General features: G+C 49.7%; 1 protein-coding gene and 1 long non-coding RNA gene across 2 annotated transcripts in view; both read right to left on the bottom strand.

The window, feature by feature from the left end:
- C20H3orf20 (chromosome 20 C3orf20 homolog) overlaps positions 1 to 8,109 on the bottom strand; it is a 30,426-nt gene extending 22,317 nt beyond the window's left edge. The window contains 5 exon segments of the mRNA XM_075995587.1: positions 1,502 to 1,640; positions 3,057 to 3,176; positions 4,715 to 4,849; positions 7,425 to 7,479; positions 7,481 to 8,109. Of these exon segments, the coding sequence (XP_075851702.1) occupies positions 1,502 to 1,640; positions 3,057 to 3,176; positions 4,715 to 4,849; positions 7,425 to 7,479; positions 7,481 to 8,020 (989 nt within the window). The 5' untranslated portion in view covers positions 8,021 to 8,109.
- Positions 8,110 to 8,170: 61 nt separating this feature from the next.
- LOC142862567 (uncharacterized) lies at positions 8,171 to 14,894 on the bottom strand. The gene is made up of 3 exons (XR_012913645.1): positions 14,811 to 14,894; positions 9,318 to 9,375; positions 8,171 to 8,264 (listed from the first exon to the last, which is right to left on the bottom strand). It is a non-coding gene; the product is annotated as an uncharacterized LOC142862567 (long non-coding RNA).
- Positions 14,895 to 17,860: the final 2,966 nt, after the last annotated feature.

Here is a 17,860-nt window from a genome sequence, read left to right as displayed (position 1 = left end):
GAATTTTCTTTTCTTATTTATTGTTTTTGTTCTTTTCTTTATATATATATATATCACCTCATACCTGTTGGAATGGCATATATTTTTTAATTTTTACTTTTTTTTTCTTTCTTTCTTTTTAAATTTTGTGCCTCACTTGGCAATCTTTTTCTCTTGAAATTCCTTTTCTTATTTTTTTTTGTTTTCTTTTTTTTTATATCACCTCATACCTGTTAGAATGGCATTCTTAAAAAAATTTTTGCTTTTTTCTTTCTTTCTTTTCAAATTTTGTGGCTCACTTGGTAATCTTTCTTCTCTTGAATTTTCTTTTCTTATTTTTTTTTTGTTCTTTTTTTTATATCACCTCATACCTGTTGGAATGGCTTTTTTTTTTTAATTTTACTTTTTTTCTTTCTTTCTTTCTTTTTAAATTTTGTGGCTCACTGGCAATCCCTGCAGAACATCTCTTTCTTCTCTTGAATTTTCTTTTCCTTATTTTTTTTTATTCTTTTCTTTTTATATACAACCTCATACCTGTTAGAATGGCAGGTTTTTTTTATTTTTACTTTTATTTTCTTTTTCTTTTTTTTTTTTTTACAGGCATTGTTTATGTGCAGCTATTTTTATTATATATATATTTTTTTTTTTTTTTTTTGAGACAGAGTCTCGCTCTGGAGGTCGAGGCCAGCCTGAGCAAGAGCGAGACCCCGTCTCTACTAAAAAAAATTAGAAAGAAATGAGCTGGACAACTAAAAATATACAGAAAAAAACGAGCCGGACGTGGTGGCGCATGCCTGTCATCCCAGCTACTCAGGAGGGAGGCCGAGGCGGGAGGATCGCTCGAGGCCAGGAGTTGGAGGCCAGCCTGAGCAAGAGCGAGACCCTGTCTCTACTAAAAAATAGAAATAAATTAATTGGCCAACTAGAAATATATATATAGAAAAAACGAGCCGGGCGTGGTGGCGCACGCCTGTCGTCCCAGCTCCTTTGTAGGGAGGCCGAGGCAGGAGGCTCGCTGGAGGCCAGGAGTTGGAGGCCGCTGTGAGCGAGGCTGACGCCATGGCGCTCACTCCGGCCTGGGCGACAGGGCGAGACTGTCTCAAAAAGAAAAAAAAAAACCACCCGGGGAGCCCAAACCACGAGCGGTCTCGCAAAGCGGTGTCACCGTTGAGGCTCGCGGAGGTGGAGGCCGGGCGGGGAGGCCGGCCCTGGGTCGGGGTCGTCGGTGAGGCCGGGTCCGGCCGAGCGAGCTGCCGCATTCATCCCTCACCTGCTCGGGCTGCCTCGACTTCCCCCGTCCGTGAAACGGGCACGGGGTGGAGGCAAGGAGGCCGGGTGGAGGCAGGGAGGCCGGGTGGAGGCAGGGAGGCCAGACGGAGGAGAGGAGGACGGGGCCGTGGGGCGTGTGCGTGTCTGCTCGCAAGCCGGGGGACGGGGTCCCCACGCCCGCCTGGGGGGGGTCACGGGGTCGCTGGGGGGGTCACGGGGTCACCCAGGGGTCCCCCACCCCTCCCCCGCTCACATGTGGCGACACATCTCCTGCAGCTTCTCGCGGGCCTCGGGGCAGGGGTCGCTGACCTCCAGCCCCTCGGAGGACGTCTCGGGCCCGCCCCGGTGCGTGGGCGGCGGGCTGAAGTCCTCCACCAGCAGCTTCGGTTTGCCTGGGGTTGGAGGCCGGGAGGCCGGGAGGTTCGGGGAGGCCGGGAGGCTCGGGGAGGCCGGGAGGTTCGGGGAGGCCGGGAGGTTCAGGGAGGCCGGGAGGTTTAGGGAGGCCGGGAGTTTCAGGGAGGCCGGGAGGTTCAGGGAGGCCGGGAGGTTTAGGGAGGCCGGGAGGTTCAGGGAGGCCGGGAGGTTCAGGGAGGCCGGGAGGTCAGGGAGGCCGGGAGGTTTAGGGAGGCCGGGAGGTTCAGGGAGACCGGGAGGTTTAGGGAGGCCGGGAGGTTTAGGGAGGCAGGGAGTTTAGAGGCCAGGAGGTTCAGGGAGGCTGGGAGGTTCAGGGAGGCAGGGAGGTTTAGGGAGACCGGGAGGTTCAGGGAGGCCAGGAAGTTTAGGGAGGCCAGGAGGCTCAGGGAAGCCAGGAGGTTCGGGGAGCCCGGGGGGTTTAGGGAGGCAGGGAGGTTTAGGGAGGCCGGGAGTTTAGATGCCGGGAGGTTCAGGGAGGCCGGGAGGTTCAGGGAGGCCAGGAGGTTATGGAGGCCGGGAGGTTTAGAGAGGCCGGGAGATCAGGGAGGCCGGGAGGTTCAGGGAGGCCAAGAGGTTTATAGAGGCTGGGAAGTTTAGGGAGGCCAGGAGGTCAGGGAGGCTAGGAGGTTCAGGGAGGCCAGGAGGTTTGGGGAGGCTCAGGGAGGTTTATGGAGTCTGGGAGGTTCAGGAAGGCTGGGAGGTTTATGGAGGCTGGGAAGTTTAGGGAGGCCGGGAGGTGTAAGGAGGCCGGGAGGTTCAGGGAGGCCAGGAGGTTCAGGGAGGCCGGGAGGTTCAGGGAGTCTGGGAGGCTCAGGCAGGCCGGGAGGTCAGGGAGGCCAGGAGGTTATGCAGGCCGGGAGGTTTAGAGAGGCTGGGAGGTTCAGGGAGGCCAGGAGGTTTAGAGAGGCCGGGAGGTTCAGGGAGGCCAGGAGGTTCACGGAGGCCGGGAGGTTCAGGGAGGCCGGGAAGCTTAGGGAGGCCGGGAGGTTTAGGGAGGCTGGGAGGTTTAGGGAGACTGGGAGGTCAGGGAGGCCGGGAGGTTCAGGGAGACCGGGAGGTTCAGGGAGGCCAGGAGGTCAGGGAGGCCGGGAGGCCGGGAGGCTCAGGGAGGCAGGGAGGTTAGAGGCCGGGAGGTTCAGGGAGGCCGGGAAGTTTAGGGAGGCCGGGAGGTTTAGGGAGACTGGGAGGTTTAGAGAGGCTGGGAGGTCAGGGAGACCGGGAGGTTCAGGGAGGCCAGGAGGTTCAGGGAGGCCGGGAGGCCGGGAGGCTCAGGGAGGCAGGGAGGTTAGAGGCCGGGAGGTTTAGGGAGGCCGGGAGGTCAGGGAGGCCGGGAGGTTTAGGGTGTGGCCCCAATTCCGGATCGGGCCGGGAACCACCACGTTCTTTTAAGTCACCTGTCTTCTTCCTAGTCTCCTTCCCCGTGGAGAGGGAGAAACTGAGGCAGGCCGTAGAAGACTCGTAGATGAGCTGATACGGCGAGTTCACGCCCAGGACCGAGATGTTCATGGAGGAGTCTGGTGGGGAGAGAGCGATCAATCCCTCCTCAGGTCTGTCCTTTCTCTCCTTTCTTTTTCTCTTTAGTTTTTTCTTTAATTTTATTTTTCTTTTTTTTCTTTAATTTTATTTTGCTTTTTTTCTTTAGTTTTTTCTTTAATTTTATTTTTCTTTTTTTCTTTATTTTTTTCTTTAATTTTCTTTTTCTTTTTTTCTTTAATTTTCTTTTTCTTTTTTTTAGTTTTTTCTTTAATTTTCTTTAGTTTTTTCTTTAGTTTTATTTTTCTTTTCTTCTTTAGTTTTTTCTTTAATTTTATTTTTCTATTTTTCTTTAATTTTTCCTTAATTTAATTTTTCTTTTGTTCTTTAATGTTTTCTTTAATTTTATTTTTCTTTTTTTCTTTAATATTGTCTTTAATTTTATTTTTTTCTTTAATACTTTCTTTAATTTTCTTTTTCTTTTTTTTCTTTAGTTTTTTCTTTAATTTTCTTTTTCTTTTTTTTCTTTAGTTTTTTCTTTAATTTTATTTTTCTATTTTTCTTTAATGTTTCCTTAATTTAATTTTTGTTTTGTTCTTTAATGTTTTCTTTAATTTTATTTTTCTTTTTTCTTTAATATTGTCTTTAATTTTATTTTTTTTCTTTAATACTTTCTTTAATTTTATTTTTCTTTTTTTCTTAGTTTTTTGTTTCATTTTATTTTTCTTTTTTCTTTAGTTTTTTCATTACTTTTCTTTTTCTTTTTTTTCTTTAATTTGCTTTTTCTTTTTTTAATTTTTTTAAAAATATTATTTTTAATGAATTAATACCCTTTCTATCGCTTCTTTGTTCTCTTGTCAACATCTAAGTCGGCCTCTAGACATTTTCTTTTCTTTATTTTTATTTGGAGACAGAGCCTCGCTCTGTCACCCGGGCTGGAGTGAGTGCCGTGGCGTCAGCCTCGCTCACAGCAGCCTCCACCTCCTGGTGGCCTCCAGCGAGCCTCCTCCCTTGGCCTCCCTCCCGAGTAGCTGGGACTCCAGGCATGCGCCACCACGCCTGGCTCGTTTTTTTTCTATTTTCACTTGTTTGGCTAATTTCTATTTTTCTTAGTAGAGACAGGCTCTCTCTCTTCCTCAGCCTGGGCCTCCAACTCCTGACCTCCAGCGATCCTCCCTCCTCAGCCTCCCTCCCAAGTAGCTGGGACGACAGGCATGCGCCACCACGCCCGGCTCATTTTTTTTTTTCTCTGTATATATTTCTAGTTGTCCAACTCATTTCTTTTTTTTTCTATTTTTTTTTTTTTAAATAAAAATAATTTACTTCTTCTTTTTTCTTTTTTTTCTGACAGTTGGGCACATTTTTTTTTTTTTACGGGAGGGAGGTCTCGCTCTTGCCCGGGGCCGGCCTCCAACTCCTGACCTCGCTCGAGCGATCCTCCCTCCTCGGCCTCCCAGAGTGCTGGGACGACGACGGGCGTGAGCCTCCGCCAGGCCCGGCCTCCGTTGCCGGCCTCCTGTGGGCAATCGTGTGTGGGGGTCTCACCGCGGGGCGGGGCAGGGGCGACCCGGGCACCCACCTTTGCCCGCGTGGCCTCCGTAGCCGTCCCTGCCGGCCGAGCCCACCAGGCAGTCCAGGGCCATCTCCTTGGCGTTCAGGTGCAGGAGCTGGCTGGCCTCCACAAAGCGCCGGGTGATGTCCATCGGGTTGGCGCCTGCAGGGGCGGAAGGACCCAGAGACCGTCGCCCCTACGTGCCCCGGCCTCCGCCCCCGGCCTCCGCCCCCGGCCTCCACCCCCGGCCTCCCTTAAAAAAATTTTTTTTAAATTAAAATTTTTTTTAGTCCCTAAACAATTAATTTTTTAGATAGAAAAAAATGATTACAGAAAATAGAAAATTTAAACAGAAAAAAGATTTTTTTTTAAATAGAAAAATTAGTTACGGGGGAAAATAGAAAATTTAAGTATAAAAATTAATTTTTTTTAATTAAAAATGTTTTTAATCCCTAAACAATTAATTTTTTAGATAGAAAAAAATGATTACAGAAAACAGAAAATTTAAACAGAAAAAAATTTTTTTTTTTTAAATAGAAAAATTAGTTACGGAAAATAGAAAATTTAAGTATAAAAATTAATTTTTTAGATAGAAAACTTAAACACAGAACATAGGAAATTTAAATAGAAACATTAATTTTTTAAATAGAAAAATTAGAGAAAATACAAAATTTAAATAGAAAAGTTAATTACAGAAAACAAAAATAGGGAACATTTTTTAGATAGAAAAGTTAATTACAGAACATAGAAAACTTAAATAGCAAAAAAATTTTTAAACACAAAAGTTAATTACAGAAAATAGAAAATTTAAATAGAAAAAAATTTTTAAATAAAAAAGTTAATTACAAAAAAATACAAAATTTGAATAGAAAAAAATTTTTTAACATAGAAAAGTTAATTACAGAAAATAGAAAATTTAAACAGAAAAAATTTTTTTAGATAGAAAAATTACAGAAAATAGAAAATTCAAATAGAAAGATTAAGTTTTTAAATGGAAAAATTAATTACAGAAAACAGAAAATTTAAATAGAAAAGTTAATGTTTTAAATAGAAAAATTACAGAAAATTTAAATAGAAAAATCAATCAAAATTAATGTTATTTATTAATAAAAAAATTAATTTTAAACATAAAAATTAATTTTTCTATTTAAAAAAATTAATTGGCCAACTAAAAATATATAGAGGAGCGAGGAGGAGGGGGGAGGAGGAGGAGGGAGGAGGAGGAGGGAGGAGGGAGGAGGAAGAGGAGGGAGGAGGGAGGGAGGAGGAGGAGGAGGGAGGAGGAGGAGGAGGAGGGAGGAGGAGGAGGGAGGAGGAGGAGGAGGAGGGAGGAGGAGGAGGAGGGAGGAGGGAGGAGGAGGAGGAGGAGGGAGGAGGAGGAGGGAGGAGGAGGAGGAGGAGGGAGGAGGAGGAGGAGGGAGGAGGAGGGAGGATGAGGAGGGAGGAGGGAGGAGGAGGAGGGAGGAGGAGGGAGGAGGGAGAAGGAGGGAGGAGGAGGGAGGATGAGGAGGGAGGAGGAGGAGGGAGGAGGAGGAGGGAGGAGGAGGGAGGAGGAGGAGGAGGAGGAGGAGGAGGAGGAGGAGGAGGAGGGAGGATGAGGAGGGAGGAGGAGGGAGGAGGAGGGAGGAGGAGGGAGGAGGAGGAGGGAGGAGGAGGGAGGAGGAGGGAGGAGGAGGAGGAGGAGGAGGGAGGAGGAGGGAGGATGAGGAGGGAGGAGGAGGAGGGAGGAGGAGGGATGAGGAGGGAGGAGGAGGAGGGAGGAGGAGGGAGGAGGAGGGAGGATGAGGAGGGAGGAGGAGGGAGGAGGAGGAGGAGGAGGAGGGAGGAGGGAGGAGGAGGGAGGAGGAGGGAGGAGGAGGGAGGATGAGGAGGAGGAGGGAGGAGGAGGGAGGATGAGGAGGGAGGAGGAGGGAGGAGGGAGGAGGAGGGAGGAGGAGGGAGGATGAGGAGGAGGAGGGAGGAGGAGGAGGACGGAGGAGGGAGGAGGGAGGAGGAGGGAGGAGGAGGGAGGAGGAGGGAGGATGAGGAGGGAGGAGGAGGAGGGAGGAGGAGGGAGAAGGAGGAGGAGGAGGGAGGAGGAGGAGGACGGAGGAGGGAGGAGGGAGGAGGAGGAGGAGGGAGGAGGAGGAGGAGGGAGGAGGAGGAGGACGGAGGAGGGAGGAGGGAGGAGGAGGAGGAGGGAGGAGGAGGAGGAGGAGGGAGGAGGAGGAGGAGGGAGGAGGAGGAGGACGGAGGAGGGAGGAGGGAGGAGGAGGGAGGAGGAGGGAGGAGGAGGGAGGATGAGGAGGGAGGAGGAGGAGGGAGGAGGAGGGAGGATGAGGAGGGAGGAGGAGGAGGAGGAGGGAGGAGGAGGAGGAGGGAGGAGGAGGAGGAGGAGGGAGGAGGAGGAGGAGGAGGAGGAGGAGGGAGGAGGAGGAGGAGGGAGGAGGGAGGAGGAGGGAGGAGGAGGAGGAGGAGGGAGGAGGAGGAGGGAGGAGGAGGAGGGAGGAGCAGGGAGGAGGGAGGAGGAGGGTGGAGGAGGAGGAGGAGGGAGGGAGGAGGAGGGAGGAGGAGGAGGGAGGAGGGAGGAGGAGGAGGAGGGAGGAGGGAGGAGGAGGAGGGAGGAGGAGGGAGGAGGAGGGAGGAGGAGGAGGAGGGAGGAGGAGGGAGGAGGAGGAGGGAAGAGGAGGAGGAGGAGGGAGGGAGGAGGAGGGAGGAAGGAGGTCTGAGAACGAGGCCCGTGTCCGCGCGGCCTCACCCGCCAGGGCCTCCACCATGGCCTTCATCTTGAGGCCGAGCAGCTCCGTGAGCAGGATGCACCGACTGCCGCTGGAACCTCCGCAGCGTCTCCCGGCCGGGCTGGTTGGCGGAGGCCGCGGAGGCCGAGTGGAGGCCGGAGGAGGCCAGGTGCCTCCCCACCGCGGCCCCCGCGCCGGCCCCCATGGTCCCGGGGGAGGCCGAGGTGGAGGCCGCCGTGGGGCCCCCCGCAGCAGCAGCAGCAGCGGCGGCGGCGGCAGCAGTGGAGGCCGAGGTGGAGGCCGGGACGGGAGGCTGCCTCCTGGGAGGCTGGAGGCCCGTGGAGGCGGCGGCCGGCGGGGCCTCCGGGAGGCCGGGAGCGGAGGGCGGCGGGACGCCCAGCACGACCTCGAGGCCAGGGATGTCGGAGGCCGCGGGCAGCGCGGGGTCGGCCACCAGCTCGTCCCAGGTGAACTCGAAGACGTTGCGGACGCCCTTGGGGACGGGGACGCCCGCGCTCCGCAGCAGGGCCAGCAGCCTCGAGGCCCGGGCCAGCAGCCTCGGCGCGGAGGCCGCCAGCTGCAGGTAGAGGTCGTGGTTAGTCTTGCCGTGGGCCATGGGGTCGGGCCGGGGTCATCGCGGCGGGCTGGGGTCGCGCCGGGTGACCCTGCTCGTCACCTCCCCACCCGGCCCGGAGAGAGACAGAGAGAGAGAGACAAAAAAAAAAAAAAAAAAAAAACGAAGAGCCGGCCTCCTCTTCCGGCCTCCTTTTTTTTTTTTTTTTACGACGAAGGCTCCCGGACCGAGGAGGATGGGCCGGGGGAGGCCGAGGGTGGCCGGAGGCTCATGGGGCGGTTGGTGCCTGTGGGGGGGGACAGGAGAGGAGAGAAGGGGTCAGAAGCCGCTCGGGAGGCCCGGGAGGGAGGATCGCTGGAGGCCCGGAGCGCGAGGCCGGGCCGAGCAAGAGCGAGACCTCCCCGTCGCTACTGAAAAAATATATATATAGAGAGAGAAAGGAATTAATTGGCCGAGTAAAAATATACACGAGAATGGTAATTCTTAGCAGGGTGGGGAGGCCGAGGAGGGAGGCTCGCTCGAGGTCAGGAGTGTTGGAGGCCGGGCGGAGCAAGAGCGAGACCTCCCCGTCTCTACTGAAAAAATATGTAGAGAAAGGAATTAGTCTGCCAGTTACAAAATATACAGAAAAATGGTGATCCTCAGCAGGGTGAGGAGGCTGAGGAGGGAGGATCGAGGCCCGGAAAAGCGAGGCCGGGCCGAGCAAGAGCAAGACCCCCGTTGTCTCTACTAAAAAAAAAAAAAAAAAAAAAAAATAGAAAGAAATTAATTGGCCAATTAAAAATATATAGAAAAATAGTAATCCCAGCAGTGTGGGAGGCCGAGGCGGGAGGATCGCTCGAGGTCAGGATTTCGAGGCCAGCTTGAGGACAAGAGCGAGACGCCGTCTCTATATTAAAAAATAGAAAGAAACGAGCTGGACAGCTAAAAATACATAGAAAAAATTGCCCAGACGCGGAGGCTCACGCCTGTCGTCCCAGCACTCTGGGAGGCCGAGGCGGGAGGCTCGCTCGAGGTCAGGAGTTGGAGGCCAGCCTGAGCAAGAGCGAGACCCCGTCTCTACTAAAAAAATAGAAAGAAATGAGCTGGACGAGTAAAAATATATAGAAAAAACGAGCCGGGCGTGGTGGCGCGTGCCTGTGGTCCCAGCTACTCGGGAGGGAGGCCGAGGCGGGAGGCTCGCTCGAGGCCAGGAGTTGGAGGCTGCTGTGAGGGAGGCGCTGGGAGCCGCTTTGGGAAGGGTTAGGGTGACCAGTGGGAGTCCGGGAGACCCAGAAGATTCCGGGTGGGGGGGACCCCGGGGCGACGGCAAAGACGGGGGTCCCCGCCCGGCCTTCACCTTGTGTCGCTGGGCGCCCAGCGAGCCCGGCCGCGGCTTCCGGTCTGTTGACAAAAACCTGCAGGAACGAGAAGACCTTGAGCCAGACCCCGTCTCCGCTGGAAAAGAAAATTAATTGAGCAACTAAAAATATATAGAAAAAAACGGAGGCCGGGAGCGGAGGCTCACGCCTGTCGTCCCAGCACTCTGGGAGGCCGAGGAGGGAGGATCGCTCGAGGTCAGGAGTTGGAGGCCGGCCTGAGCAAGAGCGAGACCCCGTCTCTACTAAAAAAAAAAAACAGAAAAAAATTACTTGAGCAACTAAAAATATATAGAAAAAACGGAGGCCGGGCGTGGAGGCTCACGCCTGTCGTCCCAGCTACTTGGGTGGAGGCCCAGGAGGGAGGCTCGCTCGACGTCAGGAGTTGGAGGCCAGCCTGAGCGAGAGCGAGACCCCGTCTCTACTAAAAAAATAGACAAAAATTAATTGAGCGACTAAAAATACAGAAATATAGAATATAGAAAATATTCTATATTTTCTATAAATATTTTCTATACATAGAATATTTCTATAAATATTTCTATATCTACGTATTTCTATATTAAATATTTCTATATTAAATATTTCTATATTTCTATAAATATTTCTATAAATAGAATATTTCTATAAATATTTATATATTTATATATTAAATTTTCTATATTTCTATAAATAAAATATTTGTATAAATATTTCTATATTTATATATTTCTATATAAATATTTCTATATTAAATACTTCTATGTTAAATATTTCTATATTAAATATTTCTATATTTCTATATATATTTCTATAAATAGAATATTTCTATAAATATTTCTATATTTATATATTAAATATTTCTATATTTCTACAAATATTTCCATAAATAAAATATTTGTATAAATATTTCTATATTAATATATTTATATATAAATATTTCTATATTAAATACTTCTATATTAAATACTTCCATATTTCTATAAATATTTCTATAAATATTTGTATATTTATATATTTCTATATTAAATATTTCTATATTTTTATAAACATTTCTATAAATATTTCTATAAATAGAATATTTCTGTAAATATTTCTACATTTATGTATTTCTATATTAAATATTTCTATATTAAATATTTCTATATTTTTATAAACATTTCTATAAATATTTCTATAAATAGAATATTTCTGTAAATATTTCTACATTTATGTATTTCTATATTAAATATTTCTATATTTCTATAAATATTTCTATAAATAGAATATTTCTATAAATATTTCTATATTTATGTATTTCTATATTAAATATTTCTATATTAAATATTTCTATATTTTTATAAACATTTCTATAAATATTTCTATAAATAGAATATTTCTGTAAATATTTCTACATTTATGTATTTCTATATTAAATATTTCTATATTTTTATAAACATTTCTATAAATATTTCTATAAATAGAATATTTCTGTAAATATTTCTATATTTATGTATTTCTATATTAAATATTTCTATATTTTTATAAACATTTCTATAAATATTTCTATAAATAGAATATTTCTGTAAATATTTCTATATTTATGTATTTCTATATTAAATATTTCTATATTAAATATTTCTATATTTCTATAAATATTTCTATAAATAGAATATTTCTGTAAATATTTCTATATTTATGTATTTCTATATTAAATATTTCTATATTAAATATTTCTATATTTCTATAAATATTTCTACAAATAGAATATTTCTGTAAATATTTCTATATTTATGTATTTCTATATTAAATATTTCTATATTTCTATAAATATTTTCTATAAATATTCTATATAGGAAAAATATAGAAAACAAAATTTTATCCGGGCGTGGTGGCGCACGCCTGTTGTCCCAGCCTCTAGTCGGGAGGGAGGCCGAGGCGGGAGGCTCGCTGGAGGCCAGGAGTCGGAGGCTGCTGTGAGCGAGGCTGACGCCACGGCGCTCACTCCAGCCCGGGCCACAGAGGGAGACTCTGACTCAAAAAAACCAAACAAACAAAAACAACAGGCGACCCTAAAACTCCCGGGACTGTGACGCGAGTGACAATCTCAGGGCCGTCACAGCGTGAAAAACGCGACCGTTAAAATAAAACAAATATTTTCCCGCATTCGCGCTCGTGTGTCGATATTGTCACCGCGACGTTTTTTTCTTTTTTCTTTTGGAGACACAGAGTCTCGCTCTGTCGCCCGGGCTAGAGCGAGTGCCGTGGCGTCAGCCTCGCTCACAGCGGCCTCCGACTCCTGGCCTCAACCGAGCCTCCCACCTCGGCCTCCCTCCCGAGTCGCTGGAACGACAGGCACGCGCCTCCACGCCCGGCTCACTTTATCTATATATATATTTTTTAGTCATCTAAGTAATTTCTATTTTTAGTAGAGACGGGGTCTCGCTCTTGCTCAGGCTGGCCTCGACCTCCTGGCCTCGAGCGAGCCTCCCACCTCGGCCTCGCTCCCGAGTAGCTGGGACGACAGGCGTGCGCCACCACCCACCCTGGGGCTCATTTTTTCTATATATTTTTAGTTGGCCAATTAATTTCTTTCTAATTTTTTTAGTAGAGACGGGGTCTCGCTCTCGCTCAGGCTGGCCTCCAACTCCTGACCTCGAGCGATCCTCCCGCCTCGGCCTCCCAGAGTACTGGGATGACAGGCGTGAGCTTCCGCGCCCGGCCTTCGTTTTCATTTTTGACACAGTCTCGCTCTGTCGCCCGGGCCGGAGTGAGCACCGTGGCGTCAGCCTCGCTCACAACGGCCTCCACCTCCTGGCCTCCAGCGAGCCTCCCGCCTCGGCCTCCCTCCCGAGTAGCTGGGACTACAGGTGTGCGCCTCCGCGCCCGGCTCAGTTTTTCTATATATTTTTTGTTGCTCAATTAATTTTGTTCTATTTCTTTAGTAGAGACGGGGTCTCGCTCCTGCTAATCAGGCTGGCCTCGACCTCCTGACCTCGAGCGATCCTCCCGCCTCAGCCTCCCTCCCGAGTAGCTGGGACTACAGGCATGCGCCACCACGCCCGGCTCACTTTATCTATATATATATATATTTTTTAGTCATCTAACTAATTTCTTTCTATTTTGAGTAGAGACAGGGCCTCGCTCTTGCTCAGGCCGGCCTCCAACTCCTGACCTCGACTGAGCGATCCTCCCACCTCGGCCTCCCGAGTAGCTGCGCTTACAATTTTTCTACATATTTTTTAGTTGGCCAATTAATTTCTTTCTACTCTTTTTTTAGTAGAGACGGGGTCTCGCTCATGCTCAGGCCGGCCTCCGACTCCCGACCTCGAGCGATCCTCCCGCCTCGGCCTCCTCCCAGACTACTGGAACTACAGGCGTGAGCCACCGCGCCCAGCTCGTTTTTTCTATATATTTTTTGTTGCTCAATTAATTTCTTTCTATTTTTTTTTTTCTTTTAGTAGAGACGGGGTCTCGCTCTTGCTCAGGCCGGCCTCCGACTCCCGACCTCGATCCAGCGAGCCTCCCTCCTCGGCCTCCCTCCCGAGTAGCTGGGACGACGGGTGTGAGCCTCCGCGCCCGGCCGATCCTTTTATGTCTCCTTTTGCTCGGGGGGGAAAGGTCGATCTAAGGGACCCCAGAGGCCGGGGGCCTCGCCCCAGAGGTTGGTGGCCTCCGTTGTCGAACCCCCGGCGGCCTCTACCGGCCCAACGGTTGGGCCTCGGTGTCCCGCCACCTCCCGAGGGGACACCCCGGCCCACGGCCCTGTCTCTTATCCAAACTCAGAGTCCTGCACCCCGGGGCTCCTTCTCCGCGGCCTTCCTGGGCCTCTACCCAGCAGGGACTGTCGTCCTCCGAAAGCCACCAAACCTCCAGGGAGCAAGAGGCCCAGGGCGACAGCCTCCTTCCTCCTCCCGTCCCAGAAAAAAAAAAAAATGAGGCCGGGCGCAGTGGAGGCTCACGCCTGTCATCCCGGCACTCTGGGAGGAGGCCGAGGCGGGAGGCTCGCTCGATCGAGGTCGGGAGTTGGAGGCCGGACTGAGGAGCACAAGAGCGAGACCCCGTCTCTACTAAAAAGGTAGAAAGAAATTAATTGAGCAACTAAAAATATATAGAAAAAAAAAACGAGCCGGGCGTGGAGGCGCATGCCTGTCGTCCCAGCTACTCGGGAGGGAGGCTGAGTCGGGAGGCTCAATAGAGGTCAGGAGTTAGAGGCCAGAAAGAGCAAGAGCGAGACCCCGAATCTACCAAAAAAATTAGAAAGAAATGAGCCGGACGACTAAAAATATATATAGACAAGACGAGCCGGGCGTGGAGGCGCGTGCCTGGAGTCCCAGCTACTCGGTGGAGGCTGAGTCAGGAGGATCGCTCGAGGTCGAGGCCACCCTGAGCGAGAGCGAGACCTCGTCTCTACTAAAAAAGTAGAAAGAAATTAATTGGCCAGCTAATATATATAGAAAAAAACGAGCCGGGAGTGGAGGCGCATGCCTGTCGTCCCAGCTACTTGGGAGGGAGGCCGAGGCGGGAGGCTCGCTGGAGGCCGGGAGTCGGAGGCTGCTGTGAGCGAGGCCGCTCTAGCCCGGGCGACAGAGGGAGACTCTTGTCGTGAAAACGATAAAGGGGACTTCCTCCTCCTCCTCTTCCTCCTCCCCGGCCTCCCCTTTGACCCCCTGGGATCTCCCGGCCTCCGCTTTGAAGGCCGGAAAAAAGAGGCTCATTTTGTCGGCAAAATGCTGAGTCCGCAGAACAAACCGACAACGGGCTCGGAATCTGGGGGTCACCAACGGCCGCCCTTGACCTTGACCCTGCGGGGGAGGGGGGCACACTTGTTTCCTTTTTCCAGACAAGAGTCTCTCGCTCTGTCGCCCAGGGCCTCAGCCTCCGCGCTTGCAGCAACTTCGAGCGATCCTCCTGCCTCAGCCTCCCTCCCGAGTAGCTGGGACTACAGGCACGTGCCTCCACGCCCGGCTCAGTTTTTCTATATATTATTATTTAGGCAATTAATTTCTTTCTATTTTTTTTTTTTTAATATAGACGGAGTCTCGCTCTTGCTCAGGCTGGCCTCCAATTCCCAGTTGGAGCGATCCTCCTGCCTCGGCCTCCCCTCCCGAGTAGCTGGGACTACAGGCATGCGCCTCCACGCCCGGCTCATTTTTTCTATATATTTTTAGCTGTCCGATTAATTTCTTCCTATTTTTTTTAGTAGAGACGGGGTCTGGCTCTTGCTCAGGCTGGCCTCGACCTCCCGACCTCGACCGATCCTCCCGCCTCGGCCTCCCAGACTGCTAAGATTACAGTTTTCTCCATAAATATTTTTAGTTGGCCAATTACTTTCTATTTTGAGTAGAGACGGGGGGTCTCGCTCTTGCTCAGGCTGATTGTGAACTCCTGGCCTCCAGCGATCCTCCCGCCTCGGCCTCCTCCCAGAGTGCCGGGATGACAGGCGTGAGCCTCCGCGCCCGGCCTCCCTTTTATTTTTTCCGATAGGGAACGGCTGGCGTGGGGGCCCGGCTCACCTTGCTGTCTGGAGAGGAAGGAAGGAAGCCCCCACGACGCCCTGGCCTCTCTGCGCCTCGGTGCCCGCCCAGCCCCGGCCTCCGCCCCCCCCCCCCGGTTCCGAGTTCTAGATTCCGCTGGCCTCGACTGATGTCACAACCGGCCCGGCCGGACCCACCCGGCGTCCGGGGGACACACACGGATCCCGCAGGGTTTGGGCGGCGTCTGCGCAGCTGAACGCGGCGGGGGAAATCTCGCGGCCTCCAGCGAGCCTCCCGCCCCGGCCTCCCTCCCGAGTGGAGGCTGGGACGACAGGCCTCTGAGCCTCCACGCCCGGCTCGGGTTTTTTTTTTATATATATATTTTTAGTTCTCCAGCTCATTTCTTTCTGATTTTCTTAGTAGAGACGGGGTCTCGCTCTTGCTCGGGCTGGCCTCCAACTCCTGGCCTCGAGCGAGCCTCCCGCCTCGGCCTCCCAGAGTGCTGGGACGACAGGTTGGCTCATTTTTTCACGTATTTTTAGTTGTCCGGCTGATTTCTTTCTATTTTTAGTAGAGACGGGGTCTCGCTCTTGCTCATGGTCGTTTCGAACTCCTGACCTAGAGCGATCCTCCCGCCTCGGCCTCCTCCCTAGTAGCTGGGACTACAGGCACGCGCCTCCACGCCCGGATTATTATCTATATATATTAATTGGCCAATTAATTTCTATTTTTTTTAGTAGAGACGGGGTCTCGCTCTTGCTCAGGCTGGCCTCCAACTCCTGACCTCGAGCGATCCTCCCACATCGGCCTCCCTCCCGAGTAGCTGGGACTACAGGCGTGAGCCTCCACGCCTGGCTCATTTTTTTCTATATATATTTTTACTTCTCCAATTAATTTCTTCCTATTTATAGTAGAGACGGGGTCTCGCTCTTGCTCAGGCCGGCCTCCAACTCCTGGCCTCCAGCGATCCTCCCTCCTTGGCCTCCCAGAGTGCCGGGACGACAGGCGTGAGCCTCCCACGCCCCCGGCCTCAGTCTAAGGTTTTTAACTGTGTATTCTGTGACATCTGAACACACATCACGAATTCCTGATGAAAAGCCAGCCTCCAATGGCGACACGCCCTTACGTGGTTTTTGGAGACTTCAGGTGAAAAAAAAAACAAAAATGTAAAAAAGATCCATAAATAATTTTTGTGCATTGCTTATGTGTTGGAATGATGTTCTGAATATACCGGGTCAAAAAATATATATATAAAGGGAGGCCGGGCGCGGAGGCTCACGCCTGTCGTCCCAGCTACTCGGGAGGGAGGCCGAGGCGGGAGGATCGCTCGAGGCCAGGAGTTGGAGGCCAGCCTGAGCAAGAGTGAGACCTCGTCTCTACTAAAAATAGAAAGAAATGGATTATCCAACTAAAAATATACACAAAAAAAACGAGCCGGGCGTGGTGGCGCATGCCTGTCGTCCCAGCTACTCGGGAGGGAGGCCGAGGCGGGAGGCTCGCTCGAGGTCAGGAGTTCAAAACCAGCCTGAGCAAGAGCGAGACCCCGTGTCTACTATTAAAAAAAAAAAAAAAAAAAAAAACAGAAAGAAATGAGCCAGACAACTAAAAATATATAGAAAAACCGAGCCGGGCGTGGCGGCTCACGCCTGTCGTCACAGCCTCTACTCGGGAGAAGGAGGCCGAGGCGGGAGGCTAGAGCCCAGGAGTCGGAGGCCGCTGTGAGCTAGAGGCCGACCCCACGGCGCTGGCTCTGGCCCGGGCGGCGACAGGGCGGAGACTCGGTTTCCCCCCTAAAATAAACAAACAAAAAAAGACACAAGAACGAAAAAACCGACCGACCGGCCCATCGATCCACCACAGACGCACGCGTTTTTTATTTTCGGGCTCCAAACTCGACCCCCGGCGACCCCAGACCCCGTGCCCGGCCGGGCCCGGATAACCGTGGCCTCGTGGAGTCCGTGCCTCCAAATCCCGAAGCCTCGGGTCTTCCAGCTCCGTCCTTTTGTTGTTTTTTGGTTTTTTTTTGTTTTGGGTTTTTTTGTTTTTGTTGTTTTGTTTTTGTATTTTGGGGTTTGTTTTGTTTTTTGTTTTGTTCTGTTTTTGGGGGTTTTTTGTTTGTTTTTTGGGGTTTTTTGTTTTTGTTTTGTTTTTGTATTTTGGGGTTTGTTTTGTTTTTGTTTGTTTTGTTTTTTGGGTTTTTTTTGTTTGTTGTTTTGTTTCGTTTTTGTATTTTGGGGTTTGTTTTGTTTTTTGTTTTGTTTTTGTTTTGGGGGGTTTTTTGTTTGTTTTTTGGGTTTGTTTGTTTTGGGTTTTTTTGTTTTTGTTGTTTTGTTTTTGTATTTTGGGGTTTGTTTTGTTTTTGGTTTTTTTTGTTTGTTTTGGGTTTTTTTGTTTTTGTTGTTTTGTTTTGTTTTTGTATTTTGGGGTTTGTTTTGTTTTTTGTTTTGTTCTGTTTTTGGGGGTTTTTTGTTTGTTTTTTGGGTTTTTTTTGTTTGTTTTGGGTTTTTTTGTTTTTGATGTTTTGTTTTTGTATTTTGGGGTTTGTTTTGTTTTTGGTTTTGTTTGTTTTGTTTTTAGGGTTTTTTTTGTTTGTTTTGGGTTTTTTGTTTTTGTTGTTTTGTTTTGTTTTTGTATTTTGGGGTTTGTTTTGTTTTTTGTTTTGTTTTGTTTTTGGTTTTTTTTGTTTGTTTTTGTTTTGTTTTTTTTTGAGACAGAGTCTCGCTCTGTCGCCGGCCCGGGCCGGAGCGAGCGCCGTGTGGCCTCGGCCTCTAGAACTCACGGCGGCCTCCGGCTTCGGGCCTCTCCCGGCGAGCCTCCCGCCTCGGCCTCCCTCTCCCTAGAGTAGCTGGGACTCCCCGCCTTCTTTCTGTTTTATTTTTTATTTTTTTTCTCAGTAGAGACGGGGGAGTCTGGCTCTTGGGCTCAGGCTGGTTTCAAACTCCCGGCCTCGAGCGAGCCTCCCGCCTCGGCCTCCATCCCTCCCGAGTAGCTGGGACTTACAGGCGTGAGCCTCCACGCCCAGCCTCATTTTTTTTTTTTCCTGTATTTTTTCAGTCGTCCAGCTCATTTCTATTTTTAGTAGAGACGGG

This window comes from Microcebus murinus, chromosome 20 (genome assembly GCF_040939455.1).
Source record: "Microcebus murinus isolate Inina chromosome 20, M.murinus_Inina_mat1.0, whole genome shotgun sequence".
Lineage (NCBI taxonomy): Eukaryota > Metazoa > Chordata > Mammalia > Primates > Cheirogaleidae > Microcebus > Microcebus murinus.
Note: the sequence above shows the minus strand (reverse complement) of the source record. Positions and strands in the feature narration are given on the sequence as shown.